General features: G+C 39.4%; 1 protein-coding gene and 1 non-coding gene across 3 annotated transcripts in view; one reads left to right on the top strand and one right to left on the bottom strand.

The window, feature by feature from the left end:
• Window positions 1-1,854: 1,854 nt before the first annotated feature.
• schip1 (schwannomin interacting protein 1) overlaps window positions 1,855-18,485 on the bottom strand; it is a 39,499-nt gene continuing 22,868 nt past the window's right edge. For both annotated transcript variants that reach the window (XM_053321140.1, XM_053321141.1), the window contains 6 exons: window positions 11,553-11,671; window positions 10,049-10,166; window positions 9,198-9,395; window positions 4,244-4,367; window positions 3,423-3,516; window positions 1,855-2,753 (listed from right to left, as the gene is read on the bottom strand). In XM_053321140.1, coding sequence (XP_053177115.1) covers window positions 2,702-2,753; window positions 3,423-3,516; window positions 4,244-4,367; window positions 9,198-9,395; window positions 10,049-10,166; window positions 11,553-11,671 — 705 coding nt within the window. In that variant the 3' untranslated portion in view covers window positions 1,855-2,701. The remainder of the gene's footprint in view (window positions 2,754-3,422; window positions 3,517-4,243; window positions 4,368-9,197; window positions 9,396-10,048; window positions 10,167-11,552; window positions 11,672-18,485) is intronic.
• On the top strand, window positions 5,976-6,090 carry LOC128361080 (U5 spliceosomal RNA). Its single transcript, XR_008321562.1, has one exon. It is a non-coding gene; the product is annotated as a U5 spliceosomal RNA (small nuclear RNA).

Below are 18,485 nucleotides of genomic sequence, written 5' to 3'. Positions count from 1 at the left end.
AGAGAGACAGGAAATTACAGGGAAGAGAGAGGGGGGTGTGACACGCAGAAAGGCCCGCCAGCCAGGACTTGAACCAGGGTCTGCTGCATATATGGCATGTGCGCTTAACCACTTGACCACCTGCTCTCTTCATACTTTTTAATAGTAATGATTGTTTTATTATAAACTCATTGTGTGAAAGCCTAGAAGAGAAATACTGAAGAGTTGGATATTTATATTTTCACATGAAAAACACTAAACGTCCTCTCACCTCCATGTCAAGCAGTTTACTCCAGAAATGACCTCTGAAGTAACATCTCACCTAAATTCTGAAACTTTCAGTGCCAAAACTTTTTAACAGTCCCCTCTAGGGCCCGAGAACTGATGAATGTGACAACCAACCCTGTTCTCCCCTATTTTAATTATACTTATTAACTATACTTACTTATTAAAAGCAAGTATCAACTTTGAGGGCCATCCATAGAACAGTGGGTTTTTTTTTGTTTTTTTAAACAGACTCAGAAGTTCATTCAGTTTGTTTTAGCAGTGGTCAGATTTATTAATGAACACTTTTAGATGTGGTTTAGATTCAAATCATCCTTCAGCTGCTAATCGTGTCTTCGTGGCTTTATGGAGTTATATTAGTTGTACTATGAATGCAACATCAGTATTGTTTGCTGTCTGTATGGGTTGATTTGGTGGCAATAATAAAGTTGTCTAATCTAATCTAATCTAATCTATTCTATCAATATTTATTAAAAATAATAATCCATTTTGAAGCACTACTCCTTAATTTAGGCTACTTACTTTACTAAACTACTTTACTATACTACTATCTTGTCCTCAACCTGCTACAATATCAAAATGCTGCTTACATACAATAAGCAGTAATAATAAAATATAATAGATATAGTAATATAACACTGTGAAAGACCATTAAAAATCCATGTAAAAGTTGCAAAAACACTATTTTAGACTTCAGATGTTTTCTTTGAGAGGTGATCATTGGGTCTAATACAGGCTAAAATTATATGTCTGCTCAAACTCTGTATAATTAGATAAAATGAATCTAGAACACAAGTCAAATGTTACATCATGCTTATTAAATTTTTTTTTTATTGGACCAAAGACATAAAAAAAGGAAGTGTCTTACCTCTGATGTTAGATGTGTGTCAAATCTCTTCAGTATCTGCAAACAGCGTGTCAAAATGAAATTAAATTTGGAATTTTCATCAATACACAAAGCATGACATCATCTCCTCATACCATCCAGTCCCAGGTTTGGGACCTACAATCCACTTCTTGTGTTAAACTCTGAAACTATTGTGGTAACTGTTGTTAACAGGAGTTCCCTGGCCTTTCTCTGTGTTCACTCAAGGACTAGTAATGAGTAAAACTTACCATCACTCAGTAAAAACACAGTATATGATTTAACAGATGACCAATCATTTAGGAGGGGGAACTTCCTCAGAGAAATATTTATATATTGTATGAATGTTAGCACCATCTTCATGACTAAAACTTGACTAATTAACAACTACTCGTGACATCTCATTCATTATATTGTTCAAGTTCACATGTCATCATTATTCATTGGAAACAAAAATTCCTAATTGTGAGAGGGGTTGTCCAAATTAATATTCTTTTTAATAGTGACCCAACCCGAGAGAGAGAGAAATAAACTTCAGATGAGGCAAGGCCGAAACAGAGTGAATGGGTGATTATGCTTCATAATTTTATCAGAATAAGGAAGACCACATGAAAGAGCTGAGTCACCCAGCTGCATAAATTCAACATACTGTACGACAAAACCAGCAATATATGAAACAAAGTTTATTCTTTATTTTACATATCTGTACATAAACATTTCTTCCCTCAAATAAAGTTTCTGAATACAATAGGATGAAAACGATATTAACACACTTATTCATTTAAAATGACTCGTGTCAGAAAATCAACATTCACAAAATGTTGAAGAGCAATTAGAGTGAACGTATTACCAAAAGCTACGACTCCACTACAAGGCAGGCATGTTTCTTTACACTCTTTTAGCACCTTCAAATAAACATTTCTCAGTTGAAAACTACCATTTGTGCAGAATAAAAACAGGTCGACTTTGAAATACTTTACTGTCCAACTTAAAATGGTCTGAAGAAGTTAGTTTTCCATCGTTTTTTTAATACAATGTTGTTTCTTTTTTCTCATGACTGACTTTCTACTAAAGTTTTCACTATTATTTTATTTTTTTCCCACAATTTTTGCATTTGACAGTTATAATTTAGTGGCAAATGTAGAAAGTTAAAAAGAAACAGTAGCAAAGCAAGGCCGATCACTGCACAGTAAGCTGGGGGACAGAATCCATGACAACAGACAATCAGTTTTCTCTTCTCCCCTCCCAGGAAAAAGGAAGTGCTCCCCTGCACTTGGCACTGGGATAAAATCACAGAAGCAGATGAAAGAGGGTGGCCAATTTTCTGTGCTGCTGCTACCACTGGGGTCAGTGGGTCGGACAGGAAGGTAGACATGGGGGAATGGGAAAGCAGCAAGGAGCAAAATACTTGGGACAAGCGGGCAGGATTTGGATCGACATGAGGGAGAGGTGGAATGGCCGGGAGAGGGTTGAGGGTTGGGGGGGATGTGGAGGGGCAGGGGGAGTCTGTTTTGGAACGGGGCATAGCTTGGTTTTGGCAGAGGGGAACAGGGTGGAGTGGGGACGGGCATCTTATTTGGATAGGGTCCTCTCAGCCAAATGTTTCTGCTGGCTCTCAGCATGCCTGGGAAGGAGAAACAATAGATATTGTCATTTAAAAGATGGGCCTGGTGCTATTCTACACTTTTCTTCTTCGTCAACAAATTCTATGATAACCTCGAAACTGACAGTTGACTACCTTTTCTGTGTGTGATATAGCCTATTCACTTCCACTGTAGTCCAATTATGACCAAAAACACATCAGGAAGCAACACCATTGTATTGGATGACATGTTCCTTTATTCCCTTGAACATGGCTATCGTCCGTCTCTTATTCTTCAAACACCTTTTTCCTTAGCTCATTAAATGCACGGCTGAAAATAGACCTTTAAAAAGACACTCATTACTCTTGTTTGAGTAACATCTGTTACAGTGTCCAGCTCTTTTAGGAAATTACTGAGCCTTTTTTTTAAAAATGAAAATATATATTTGTGACCCTTTAAAGTAGTTTCCATGTTTACCATGAACAAATAGACCTGGGGTGGAGTTGGGAACTCATAAAGTATTGAGACAGACCAGCATGTTCTTAGTTTTGGTCTCTTTTTTCCCCTCAAGATTTCTTGACAGTAACAAAAAATATTGGCACTTGTAAGCTAAAGTGTTTTCTGTAATGTGATAAAAAAAAACTACACCAGATGAGTGAAATAATAATTGTAAAAGCAGTGAATTAATTTCTTTGAAAATGCTTCCTCACCTGGTGAGGTCCTCTATGTCAACCAGCATGGCGTCTTGCTCCATGTGTAGTTCATCTCGGACCACTAGCAACTGTACTAACTCTTCATTCAGACCTGGAGAAAGCATAAGAATAATATGAAAAGTTAGCCAAGCTACATAGGTATCACTACAACTATGACATATTTTGGAAATTAAAGATAAAGATGTTATAATAATCAGAAACTTTCAACATTATATAACATACAGTATGTAAATATTTTAAACACCACAATGACCACAGCTGTGGTATGCTATTGTCCTTCATCAATAGATGGCCATGAGTCCACAAATACTGTATGTCACAATGGTTTTCTGAAATTTCCTCTTGGCCATCTAAAAAATGATGAGCACTGACAGTCAGAGAACCCAGCAGTGATCTGTGGTTGTTTCATATCACATGTTCCTGCTATATTTCCCTCTGCCAAGAAAATATTAAGACACCAACAAAAGAGATTTTGAAGGGAAAATCTGTTTTGTAAGTAAAAACTAGCTCATGATTTTGGACTTGTGGGGACTTTTGGAGCAGCTTTATGTAAGATGAGAGATTATTCATCCCTGAGTACAAGGATCAATGTACAGTATGGTACCAGTAAATGCTCTGGGGAAGCTGTGACTTGGTACAGTTCTTTGAACTGACTAACATATATACAAGTACTTTCACATCCACTGAGCAGGGCAGGGGTCAGTATGCATGTATGTTTTTCCCCATTTTTTTTCTTGCTCATTTCTGTAATTGAAAGTAGAGGTCAGAGACTCTGTGTCTGCATTTACTGTACTGCATGGGAGTGTGTGTCCACTCACTTTCAATCTGGGAGTGCAGATCATTGACTATAACCTGGAGCTGTCCCACTGTCATGTCTCTCAAGTCGGTGGGCTTCAGGCTTCTCTTCATTAGACACTCACTGATGTGAGGCATGTGTGGGAGCTACCGAAAAAAAACACATATAGAGACACATGAAAAAAAGACACTTTCGACATGCTTTTTCTTTCTGTAGGTTGAAACATGATCAGGATATTGCCGTGTTATTTTTGGAGAGGATGTAGAGATGTATAAAAACAAGGTTCAACTACAGACATTTTTTCAGATATTTACCAGTATTGCAATAGACTGCTAATGTGTGTGACTAATGTGTACAATTGTACACTTATGGATCTGTTATCATTATAAAATACGTGGACATATCACATATCAAAAGGTTTGACAGATGCTTAATCATTTAAATAGTTATTAAGCGAGTATTGTTGGGTTTTTGGAGTGCGGGTCAGAAAAAACATAGACAACCTCAAGATGCCACTTTTAGCTGCAGTTTTCACTATTTTCCAGAATAGTATACTAAACAATTCATCTATTCACAAAAAAAGAATGGTAAGAGGGTTATTCCATATTGAATATGACTGTTTGCTAAATTAAGAAAAACCCTAAACTACAATGGCATGAATTGTAAATGAATTGAATAAAATCTGTAACTGAGTCAGCTGTTTTGAGTGACACTTCAATCTGCTGCCTGGATTGTATGATTAGTTGTAATTTCATTTGTTGATTTTTTTCTGTGAGAAAGTACTGCTCTCCAGTCTCCCAGCTCTCTTTGTAAACTCCCCCTGATGAAACAAAAGGGAACATCACTATTTTTTTTACGGGGACTGTACAAATAGTCCCTGCTATTTGGTCACACAAACAGAGTGGCAGTATTTTATACAATTTCACAGAAGATGAACTCAGTGACTGTGACAAGTCTTAACTTGTCACTAGAGGCCAGCAATGATATTGCTTTTCCTAGGAGCCCACTGTGAGCCCACCTGCAGACAGCAGCAACCTGGTTAATTTCCCTTCTCACATTTACAATATGATCTCTCTTTTCCACTCTGAGGCACGCTCATCTAATGAAAATGTCTGTTATGTAATCAAAGGCAAAGGAGCTAAGAGTGAAAATAAAAATCTTCATATGACGGAGTGTCCTGGAGTTTTTGGACTGTTCTTTGTGCCAATTATCTTATTTCCCATTACATGAGCAAATAAAGCTCCAAACACCCGCAGTTGCTGCATGTTCTCAGTGAACCGCAGAGTTGTGACATAAGGAAAAGAAAAATCACAAAGCACTGCATGTTTTTTCTCAGGCAAATACAGGCAGATCATTTGCTTTTTGTTTATCCAGCTTTCCCGCAGTCAGTACTCTCATCCAACCGGTCTACATTCTTTCTCTTAACCCTCCAACACCTATTTTCTCTCTCCCGCCCTTCCAGTTTCATCTCAAGTCTTGACAAACAGTAGGTGAAAAAATGTGGCAGCTCTCTCTCTCTCTCTCTCTCTCTCTCTCTCTCTCTCTCTCTCTCTCTCTCTCTCTGCATGTGTCACACTGTAAGTGTTCGCTTCAGTGCGTGAGTGCGTTCCTTGTTGGCTCGTCACTAGTTTCTCTCCCCTCTTTCACTTTCACATTGGCGCTGATGTAACAGTACAGGGACTGTCATGTGTCAGTTTCAGTTTCGAGTGACTGGGCATAGAGAGAAATGTGTGGTCAAAAGACAACGTGAGTGTACACTCTTGTTTCTCTTCAGATCGTATAAATCTTTCGCCTTTTACTAAAGATTTCCGTGGAGAGCAACACTAAGAGTTTAAAATTAATTTTTTGATGCCCTGCGTATGTGGGGCTTAAAAAAAAAAAAAAAAAAAAGACAACGTGAGTGGGAGTGTACTAAGTGTCACGCTACTAATGAAGATTACAAATCACCATTTGAATATTCAATACTAGGAAAGCAATGACAAGCAATGACTCAATATCAAATTGAATAACTACACTCTTTGTTTTTATAGAAGAGTCTAAATTTCTCCTCCACTTCCATTTCTCTCTCTGACTTTCCCTCAAGTTTGTACAGATTTAGGAAAACCCACACTTCCTGTACACACAGCCATTTGGATGCAGGCTTAGAGTACGAGCTGAATTCCCACACTTCACCGATGGCAAGCGGGTAGGACAAATTAGTTTAGTTGGACCTGACTTAAACTAACTGGCAGCACGATAACAGCAGAGGGATTGTTATAGGAGAAGCATTTAGCACGTGTAACTTTTGCAGTTTAATAGATCTCTAGTGTTGTGGATACTGCAAGCAGCTGTACCTCTAATACAGCTCAATATTCACTGTATGTCCAGTCCGGATGTGGCAGTGATGTCTTCTGACTGCTGAGCACTGCTACATCCCTAAACACTGCAGTCAATGCTTTCGGTGTATGAATTATAAATGGACCTGGGCCAAGCTGCCCTTCTTTTCTCTGAATAAGTAAAGCAGTTCTGCTTGCAAGTCTGGGTGGAAATCTAGTGTGCGTAATTCTGACAGTGTGGGTGTGTGTGTGCCCTGCTGTGTGTGCTCCTGAGGAGGCAGTGAGGCAGAAAAAATAGGATGAAATAATGATGAACCGGGTCATCATCACTTTTCTCCCTTTAAATGGGGGCAGAGAAAAAAAGGGAACAGAGAAGGGGAGGGTGATGCTTACTGTGACATCATTGTCAAGTTCCCATTTAACACTCATATGTTACCGAAACACAAAAGACTAATCTACTCTCATGGACTAATCGACCTCATGACAGATGTTTGTAACAAGGCGATTCAGATAAAAATGTAATGTCACATGACACATATTGACCATAATATGATTTTTTTGCTCTGAAACTATATTAAACATTATATCTGCTCCACTTACGTGTATTTCTCATTTAAGACTCATGTAAGATTTGCGTTAAAGTTACAGTGTGACTTGCTTATATTACAGGCCAATGTGAGCTGTGTCAGAAACAGGTTGTACTGCCTTGTTACATTAGATGGAAAATATTTATTATTTTAGTTTCAACCTCAGACCTCAAAACCTTGTATTTCCTCAGTGTAGACATACCAGTAAAGCTACTAAAACAAAATGAGGAATTTTTGCTGTTTAGCTTTAAAACCATCTGCAACAGCAGGCAAATGTTTAAGGAGACAGCAGCTGGTAAATACCAGGTGTGTCAACTGACTGCCCAATCGCATTAATTAGGCTGATGATGTCACAGGCCTAAACTCGAACAATATACAAAACCTTGGAATAATTGTTCAAAGCAAATAAGCTATACCCCATTTTAATGATCTATAGCGCATGGCGTGAATTGCGTGGCGCAAGTGCCTTTGGGAAGTGTCCAAATCCACTTTTGCTATTTTAGCGGCGGAAAAATGGTCAATGCGCTAGGTCCAAAAGGGTTGGACTTAAGTCCCTTCATTAATCATAGGTGTGTTTTGGGCGTAACACATGGTAAACCAATCAGAGTGTCATCTCCCATACCCTTTAAAAGCCAGGAGCTCTGTTACTTTGGTGGATGGCTATTATAACAGCGCATTTGCCAAGCAATGTGTTTCAAGAATAACACGAGTTACTTTTGCTGAAAAGAAAGTTATAACTGACCAGTCTGTGCAGCATCTCAGAGGCTGTAGATTTATCAACATATCAGTCCTACAGTATAAACAGCTGTAGATAACAGACACTGTAAGAATCACCCATATTCATTAACAGATTAACACAGATGTTTTAACCACAGATGTTCAGATGATTTTCTTGTTGATAAAATCACTAAGTGGCAGTGGAGTGGCTGTCCTCCAGAAGCAGAAGTGGTTCTGAGACCCATTCTCAATAAAAACACCAACAACTCACTCTGTGCTGCATATTTTCATGTCTCCTCCCGTCAAGTAACCGTGCACACAGCTGCACACCACATAGACATTGTGGTGCTTTGTTTTTATTTATTTATCTTTTAATTACAGTTTTAGTTCTCTTTAAAAGTGTTTTGTTCAGTCATGTAGTAACAGACTGAACACATCAGGGTTTTAATTGTTGAAAGTATGGAAACCTGATCCATGTCATCTCAAGAATATGTGTTAAATATTGTTTCAAAGCTGTTTCAATCATGTTAACCCCTCATACAGTTCCTAGGACTGTCCATAACAGCACTCTCCAAGGTTTTAGCCGCTCGTGGGCAGCAGAAACAAGCTATAGGCACAACACTGACATATTATCACCATTTGTGTTGATGTGGCAAACATTTTGGCCAACATTTGCCTTATTACACATTCAACATCCAGCACAGCATTATTAGCATTCGTTTGAGTTGTATTTCTGGCCACATGGTAAATATAAGTCCAATACCCAAACTCATTTTTGCTTTGTTTGTGGTCACCACCAACTCCTGAGAAAAAATATCTGGCTCTTTAGCTGTCATTTGGTGTTGGGCAGGTAATGAACAGCAGATTTTTAGAGCATTTTCTCTCTGAAAAAAGCTGACTGTTGGCTAGAAACACCACTTAAGAGGGCAATGAGAAAGAACCAAAAAAATCAATCAATGAGCTGAAAGCTCCATGGAGCTGAGGGGAACAGCTGAGTTGGGTCATAATTCTCACTACAAGAAAACCCCTTTTAACATACAAGTAGTCATATGATCCATTGTTAATATACAAGTATTGATTATAGCTGCTTTAAAGTCAAACCAAAAGCTTGAAACAGGAAATCTGCATCTGTCCAACTCTCTTACACATTATAAATATCAGTGGGTCTCTTGGTTTTTTACATATATACAATTTTGTGTTATTTGTATGCTACTATGTAACTACTGGCCAGTGTTTTGAAATTCATACTAAAATGTCAGAGAACTTGGGAGAAATGAAGAAAATTGTGTTTATCAAAATACAACTGCATGGTCAAAGGTAGCATTATACTATCACACTTTATAATTGTGCTACTGACCAGGTCAGCCACTGGTGACTTCTTGCGATTCTGTTTCTCCACCTCCACCTGCATCTTGGCCATGGGCTTTGCCATAGCCAGGGCTAGCTTCGCCTCTGCCTGCAGCTTCTTCTGTCGACTCAGGAAGTCCATGTCCTCAATAGACTCTGAGTCGTCCTCTGTGGTGTCTCGGTCCGAGTAGGACGAACTCTGCTTGGACTACAGGGAGGTGGTGGTGGAAGGAAGAGGGAGAACAGACAAGAATGGAGAAGTGGAATGAAATATGAAGGAGGTGAACAGAATAAGACATTTGGGAGAAACACAGTGAAGGAGTGAATGTATAATGAAGGTGGGAGAAAGGGGGTAACATCAGTGGAAGGGATAAAATAAAGATAAGAGAGACCAGGTCAGAAGATTAATACTCTTATATTCTTGGCATTTTGGTATGTAGATTTCATACATCAACAGGATTGTAATTGTACATCAGCTGGGATGTGGGGAGAGTGGGGATGAACATGTGAAAAGATGAGCTGAACGTGTCTCTGACAGGAGGTCAATGTGGCCATTCAACCATAGCTGTGGTGAGTGTATTCAAATTCACCTCTCATTTGCTGCCTTTGAAATGGTTAACAGGCCAGAAAACGTGAGCAAAGAAATTCATAACCCAACTAAACCTGATTCATAATGAATTTCTACCCCATTGCTTTTAGTCTTGCTCTGTCTCAGTCTTGCTCACACATGCAACCACTTTCTGTCATTTCTGTATATCATCATAGCAGTAGTAGTTTTCAGACTTTCTGCTGCTTTCATTCATGAAGTCTTGAGAAATACACTAATAATTTTGGGTGTAGTTAATGTACATCAGTGCGTACCATAGGGGACAGAGGTGTGTCCAGACTGGTCTCTGTCTTGCTGTCGTCTGCATCGCTGTCCTTGTCGCTCCCGCTGTCGTTGACAAAACAGATCTGTAAGTTCATCCCGCTCTGCAGCCTGCAGGAAGAGACAGAGATGGAAACAGATGCAGACATGTTAATATTAATAAATGCAGATAAGAGTCAAGTCAGTTCAATGTTAGCTGCTTCTGCAGTAATTGACTCGGACCAGGGCCAAAACAGACAGTGATGTCAATATCACTGCTGCTAATACAAATGACCTATGATGAGTTCAACAACGTGCTTTACCTCAATAGAGTATTTAGAGTGCTGTGAGTACTGTATGCACTCAATATTGTGTGCACTAGAAGTACAGAAATATAAAGAAAAATGGAGAGCCAACAGCCACTGGCCACCTTCATCACCATAGCAAAGAGCTGTGGATAGAATTAAGGAGGGCTTGTGTTTTTAATCATCTCCCCTCTTGTCTTCAGTATGGATCGATCCAGGATGCCTCCGGTAGGTCTGATCCAATCTGCCTGGGACCGGTGGGGGTATTTTGTGCCATGGAGGAGCGGAATAACACTAGGTGTAGACCCAGCCCACTGTGGATCAATAATCTGCTTATTCAATGCAGTAATTACAAACAGAGCTGATTGATTACAAGGCATAGATCCAATCAGTCCCGATTAAAATGGAACTTGAGCGGTCGATTGTTTTTTATTTTTTTGTTTTTTCTGGGGAGGCAGCATCAAAAAACTCCCTATAGTTCAAACATAACAGCCACTAAATTGTACGCTAACTTTTTTGACGACTAGAGGTGAAATAACATGCAGTCTAGAATCCGACTAATATGTTGGCTGGTATGAGCTTATTATTATTATTATTATTTATATTGGTGAATAAGTTAGCTGATGAGTAGCAAGAAACTAAATGCCAAGGAAACATTATATATAGTGTTTCCGTTGCATCATCTGTCTGACTATTTCCATCTTGTAATGTCATTAATCTATTGCGACAATATTGAGAAAAATCCATGTGATTCAAATCACAGAAACACTTAAGTCAGATCATCGAGTTCCAGTAAGATATAGTGTAGGAGGGTTAAGAGAGAGAGAGAGAGAGAGAGAGAGGGAGTGTGTGTGTGTATGTATTTGTGTGTGTGTGTGTGAGTTCGAGTGCACAGTTTTTTGGGAAGTGAAAGCCACAAGGGTCAATCGTATCTGGCACATTGTACAAATCCTGTTTTTCTCTTTTCCTTGCTTGGTGCAAGTGACAGTGAGTTACAGTAAATGTGCAGATTTATTTTTTGATTGTGTTTTTTTTTGCTTTGTTATTTCATGTCGCTTTGGATATAAATAACCGCTACTCAAATAACTTCCCCTTTCAGTGAATACTGAGACCACAAAAAATACTAGAAACCCCACATCTTGTATTTTCCAGGGAGCAGTCACATGTTTAATGGTTAAGAAAAAAGTAATGTGAAAGAAACCAGAAGTCTTACCGTGAGGACAGGCTGGGTTTGCCGCTCTTGCTGCAGCTGGTATAGATACCTGGCCCATCATCGAAGAAACTGCCCAAGGCCAACTTCTGCCGAATAGACTCCCTCTCATTCTTTTGGGCCTGCAACAGGAGATTAAAAAGATACGGTTACATTTTTATGATATTTTGTAACTTATTGGTTTCCAACAGAGATATCCGTCATTCCTATTCACAGTGAGGTGTAAGATCAGGGTCAGACTGAAAGAGTTTATATATTTTCCTCATAGACACTAACCCTAACCCAGCAGGGTGGATGCTTGTAATCACAACAGCTTAAAAACACAAGTACTTAAATAGTTTCCTGACATACCTGAAACCATTTTCTCCTCAAGACTGGCTGCATGGCGCATATAGAAACTCTTTTACCCTGAGCACTTTCTCACAGTTCAAATTGTTGGTATATTAATAGCAGCAGTCTCATTTTATTTTGCAGTAAGAGGTTCAGTGTCATCTTAACAAGCTTTGATACAAAGTGTAGAGTCAGCTGAAGCACTGAAAAAAAAAAAAAAAATCTATTTTACAGACAGGTGGTGCTGTTGTCTCAGAGAAAAACCAGTATGGACTCACACACTCACAGTAGGCCTTCTCATACAGGACTCACACAGGATTAAGTTAGGTAAACTCCAGAGGAAGAGCACTAATACCAGTTTTATATGTGAGTAAATCTGCAAGAATCCCAATGTTACACAGTTCCTGAGTTGCTGTCACTTGGCCACATCCCAATCCTGAATTCCTAACTCAGCGTTGTCATTGGCAGCACTTCACAGGTTCACACAAACACTGGTCCCCATAGGACATATCCTCTGTGTTGATGGCAGATAAACACATCCAGCTGAGGTCAAAAAAACTCACAAACAACTCAGACTGTCTCTAATCAAATGGGTAGAGTTACATTCACTGAAGCACCTTTTCACACATGCACACAAACACTAGAGCCCAGATTTTTTGTCATGACATGTTATGAATTAGAAAAGACTTTCTGTTGGTTTTGCAAGAGGCTTTCAGTCTCTCAGACACACCACAGTCTGCCTCAACTTCAGCCACTGCAGCACAGAAATCTCTACACCTGAAGGACAGAGTGGAAATGTTTCCATGATGTGTCTTTTCCTTGTTTCACATCATATGAGATGCAGAGCAGAGATGGGAAAGACTCTCATGTTAGTGAATTGCGAGTGCTCACACCATCAAACAACTCAAGACTGTGGTAATAAAACACTATATCGATTGGGTGTAATAACCTTGAACGACAAACTTTATGCTACTTTCATTTATGCTTGTTTGGTTATGAGGCAAACATGTATTTCTTTCTTATTTCTCTCTTATTATTAACCATATGCGATGCCTAACATTATTATCTTGTAACACTTTGAAGTATTTTGCTCTTCCTCTCTCTTCCCCCATACATATTTCCTGTCTCAGCCTTCAAATCAAATAAAGACAAAATGACGAAAAAAAAGTGAGGGTGAGAAAGTAATGTTCCAATAGCCTGAAGTATAACCTCTGTCCCTTCCTTTTTGAATCATCTCATTATTTCCTCTTTTCACTTCTTTACACATCCTCCACCTGTCTCATCTCTGTTCCTTGCATTCCCATGCTTTCTTTATCCACTTGACTCAGCCTCACCAGTCATTTGTCTTCCTCTCTCTCCCTTATTATCCCCAATTCCAGTCATCTCCTTCCATCTCCACAGCTCTCCGTCTGCCTGCAGGCCTCCACAATTCTCCTATCACGTTATTTTTTCCCCCCAGCTCCTTCTCCCTCTCCAAATCGCTTATCACACCTTCACTTCTCTTCCACTTGTTTTCTTTACTCTTTTGCTCCCTCCTTTTCCTTTCCTCTCTCTGTCTGGCTCTCCTGACAATTGTGTGCAGGCGTTGGTGAGAGTGCCTTTACCAAGGACAAATTAACATAATCCCACTCCACACAAGAGCCCGCAAGACGCACTTGGCACTACCAGTACACACACTGGCATGTAGAGGACCCTGGCACTGCTTCTTAAAGTGTGTGTGTGTGTGTGTGTGTGTGTGTGTGTGTGTGCTTAAAAGAAAGATAGCCTGAGGAGTCAACATGAACACACTTGAGAGTTTCAATTCAATGCTCCATACCGACAACAGCAGCCTATAAGGTAAAGTACAGGTCAAACACACATTTATGTACACACACATCACTCATACAAGCCTGACTACAGTACAGCTGACTCACTGTCAGTCAAGTTATTACACAGAAAACTGCTTCACTGGGCATTGTTAACTGTTTGTTCCCCTCATCCAGTGAGGGCTGAGAAGAAACACAAATGGGGCTGTGCTGAGGTGTAGCTGGGGAGGAAGTGTGACACATTCAGGAGGAGTCACATGATAGTTTGCATTAGAATACTGTGTAATAAAACAACACTGCTGGGAACTTTTGAGAATAGTTTTAAGAACAGTTTGACAGACCACACACACTGTTCAATGATGTCAGTGATGTGGTACGTTCTCAAAGTGGAGATGGTACAGATCATTGGTAGCCTTGTGGCAAAATTGGATGAAATAGAAATGGTTTGACAAACACTTTTACAGCTGCAGTCATGAGCCATTTGTTTAATGAACTATCTGAACAGGTTGGTTTCATCAAAACAAAAAACGTTCTTCATCTGCCATCACAAAATCAGTGAAAGTCACACCATTAACTTTCAAAATGACACATATTTCATATATTGCCACTGGTAAGCTCATCATTCCTCAAGGGCAATCTGTTTAACACATTGCTTGACATGAATTAGTTATATTTAAATATACTAATAATAGAAATAGAACTGTGAAAGAGTCAGGGTGAAATGCATAACTTCTGCATTGATTAGACTGGTAACTGCTCGGTGTCATGATTATTTTCATCATCAGGTAATCTGACAGTATTTCCTTTTTTTTTTTTGATTTATCAAATTTAGCATTTTGTCTATAATTAATAAATATCAGAAATAGGGGAAAAATACTAGTACATTTTTCGAAAGTCAAGGTGATGTCCTTAAATGTCTTGTTTTGTCTGACCAACATCTAAAACATAACATTAATATATTCTATTTACAATCATGTCATCTGAAGTTATCACTGGATTAGCAAGTAGGAGGTCATGTATGAGTTCATCTCACAGCTGCCTGACAACAAAACTTCCTGTGCTTCTCTAAACATCATCTGTTAGCATGTTTGTGTTGTGTGTTTGTTTGTGTCTAGGTGGGCTGTTAGTGGTAAAGCAGTCATAATTGCAGCCTCATAAACCATTTACAGAGGTGTGGAATACGCCACTGAGGAGTGGAGGTGCGAATGGTTAGTAAGTACATGCTCCTCTTTTCATCTCTTTTTGTAAGCACTTCTCTTATCATCCAAACCAAAAGAGGTCGAATCTCCCGCAACATTCGTAGTATATAGAACAACTATTGTTAGATGAATGTATTCTGGCTTGGGCCTTCATCTGCAAGTGTTGCTGATGTTTTGAATCCCTATTCTGCTCCTTGCTCTACCTAATCTCTTTGTCTTTTTAAAGCTCAAGTGCTCTCATATCAATCTGAAAACATACTTCTCTCATTGGAAATAATGCAACAGATTTTTGAGTCCCTTTAATGCAGGATGTAATCTGTATCCCTTTTGCTTGCCTTCCATATATGTGACTTTTCTATTTCAGTTTTGGATAAATAAGGTGCTAACCTAGCATGTCACATGCCATAATCAGAAGCTCTCTGCTCTTTTGGATGGGTCACCTATTCAAGCTGTCATGATTAAGTCATAATCGTAACCTTTCCCCATTCATTTACCATTAGCACTCTGGTGGGAGATTTGCAGAAATCTTATAAAATCCTCGGACGGCAAATTGTCTGAGTGCCTGTTTCCACATGATGATGACATGGAAAATTGCAGGATCCATTACATTAACATTTTAATGTGCGTGTGGGAAAGGGAAAAGAGAGACAGATTGAGGGGGAATGAATGACAGTCCTAACCACCTCCACTTTGAACCACCAGCTTTGAACACTACAGACATCTCTGTCCAAATTAGATTGGGAGGAATACAATTAGGCTAATTTCTGTTTGTCCTCAAATTCTACTAGCAATTTCCTCTGCTGAAAAAAAAAACGCTTATTGATAAAGACATATTCTCCTCCACTCTAACTATTTATCTGAAGGCTCAGAGGGTGATTTAGCCCTGGCCAGCATGGTGCTTGTTTTGAGCCCCCATATCTTCCTTGAATATCTATATTAGAGAGGGAAGATGAATTTAATTATCTGTGCTAACAAAGAGTATCCTCCCTCCCCTCCCCCAGATTGCTGGCTCTTGTGGCCAGAAATTGTTTAGTGGTTAAAATGTGTGAAAGTGTATGAATGTGAGTGTGTCTCTGCATGCCAATGGGTTTCTGTCATTTCCTTTTCTCTGATTTCCATCTCCTTTTTTTATCCTTCCCTCTGTATCTAAATTTTAAAAATATGCAAATGTGGAAGAGGACCTTTAAAATGTATCACTCCTTTCACTTAATATTTCTTTCCCCTTTCTTGTCTTTCCTTTCATTCCTCACTAAGTGCTCTCCTTTTTTCTGCACAATGGAAGCTTTTCACCGGCAGAGACCTCACTCCCTGGTTGGAGACAAGTTGTTCACACACATGCACACACACCCACCCACACATACACACACACACACACACGAATACTAGGTCTCGTGAGCACAGGCTGTGAGTCTGTTTAAGTATAGCAACAGTGAAACGCATAACATTAGAGCACCCACATAACTGTGAATGTGACTGTAAATGTGGAAAACAGTTCAGAGAGTGATATCATCTGCGCTAAGACACCAGCATCCACTAGTTGTCACTCTCTCCTTTCTTGCCTCTCTACATCACACCTCTTGTGGTATTGCTGTAATTTACAAAAATATGGAGTCTCCAAATGTCCTTTTTGGAAATCCACCTGGATCTTTTCATTATGACAAAAACTGACTCACTGTAAAACTGTCATACCTGGTACTGTACATCTTCTTCAGATGTGAGGCAGGATTTCACAGGTATACTGCCCTTGACCTCGACACACAAAATCACGGGTAGACTTACAAGGCAGACAAAATGTTTCACTTCTGCTCTATTTCTGTATCACTAGAAAGTTCAAAATGTTTCCTTTCTGGTAAGACCTTATTTATGCATATAGCCACCATAGTTCAGGAGCTACAGACATTATAATTTGAGCATGTCAGTTTAGTTTTTGCTCCAAAATATCGAGTGGAGTCAAAGAGGTTAAAGGTATGATTTTACAAAGTTTGTGTCTGTGTGTGTCACTGTGTTTTTACTATCTATGGGCGGTGTTGAGAATCCAAACAGAGGACGGCTTCACTCTGATTTGTTTTCCAGCCCTGACAGTGAGCTGCTGCTGAGCTCACAGCTTTACAAACAGATACAAGGTCAGTGTCTTCTCTGCGTGTGTTTTGACTGTGCGGTATAGTATCTCTGTTCACACAGATGTTCTTGCTGGCTTAGATTACTCTAAAACTGCATCGACTAGTACACATTTTTGGAAATATAGAGTGAAGCCTGAGTGTTTTCTTGTTAAGTATACACACTGAAACTACAGCCTCTAAATGTATTTGTGCCTATCTAAGACCCCTCTTCTTTCCGCTTGCTATCTGAGACCTGTCTATCTAGGCAGTGCAACATTCTATGCCAGATAGGGGACCTGACCTCTGACCCCTAATATAGTTCAGCCACAGGTCAGTCAAAGGCTGCTCCTGTCACTCAGATTGGAGGAGAACAACTCAGCAAGGGGTAAAAAGCTGTATATATGTGTGTGTGGTAGTAAAAGAGGTGGGGGAGGGCAAAGGAAAAAAATAGGGGGAGAATGACAAAGGGAGGGAGGGGATATGGGGAGCATGAAGTGCGTTTGGACAGGACAATGGGTCTCCAAGTGACATTTGAGCATTCTCTCAGCGAGAGGGCCAGACTAGGGATTTGTGGGAAAAGATTGAGTAGAGGAATCTGCTTTTATACCCACCAAAGAATGAAGCAGATTTAAGGATAAAAGCCAAGTTACTCACAGTATTATGTCATAGCACTGCCACAAATATCTAAGCGCTTTAATGCCCAAACTTCAAGCATTACGTCAGCCTCAGTCTTTGGGTTGTAACACACAAAACTGAAGTGCTACATCAAAGTAAACACATTAACATCCACCTCTAGTGATTACACAGATTTGTCAGTTGTCAGTCCTCAGCATGCAGCATTTTTATATAATGTAGGCTATACTTAAAGGATTCTTTGTAGAAATAGCCTGATAGATCATTCTTATGTGCCAAAGAACTCAACTGTTATCCAAAATCTATTAAAAACACATAAGTGAGCCACACTGTTGCACTACCACATCATTTTGAGTCAATCTCACCAACAATACAACATCCTGCTGCTGTAAATACTCAGTAGTGCACAAAATCTACATGTGAAAATATTTATCACAAAAAAGGACAATTTCCTCCTGTTTGTGTAATGTTTGCTTGAAACAACAGTGCCTAGGGGATATAGTTAATTATTTAAATAATAATAATAATAATAAATGTGAAACTATATATCTATAGCTTTTTTCAAGTATTTAATTCTTCAGTAGGAATCAATGGGCTACAAACAGCTTATGTAGAGTATTGGTCTTATTTAAATGATAGATTACTACCAGATTTCCCCTTTAAAAAAGCTGACTTAACACCAACATGTCCTTTACCTCTTTGTAGTCGTCACTAAGGTAGAGGCCAGACGCTTGCCTGATGACATCATCCACTCCACCACATCCATCCATGTTATCCAGCGCCTCCCTCATCCCTCCCTCCCCCTCTATCTGTCCTCCTGTCTTTTTGTCTCTACTCACAAGTCAGTAGGTTAGTCCAGACCTGACTCCT

The sequence above is a fragment of the Scomber japonicus genome, chromosome 6 (genome assembly GCF_027409825.1).
Source record: "Scomber japonicus isolate fScoJap1 chromosome 6, fScoJap1.pri, whole genome shotgun sequence".
Classification (NCBI taxonomy): Eukaryota; Metazoa; Chordata; class Actinopteri; order Scombriformes; family Scombridae; genus Scomber; species Scomber japonicus.
Note: the sequence above shows the minus strand (reverse complement) of the source record. Positions and strands in the feature narration are given on the sequence as shown.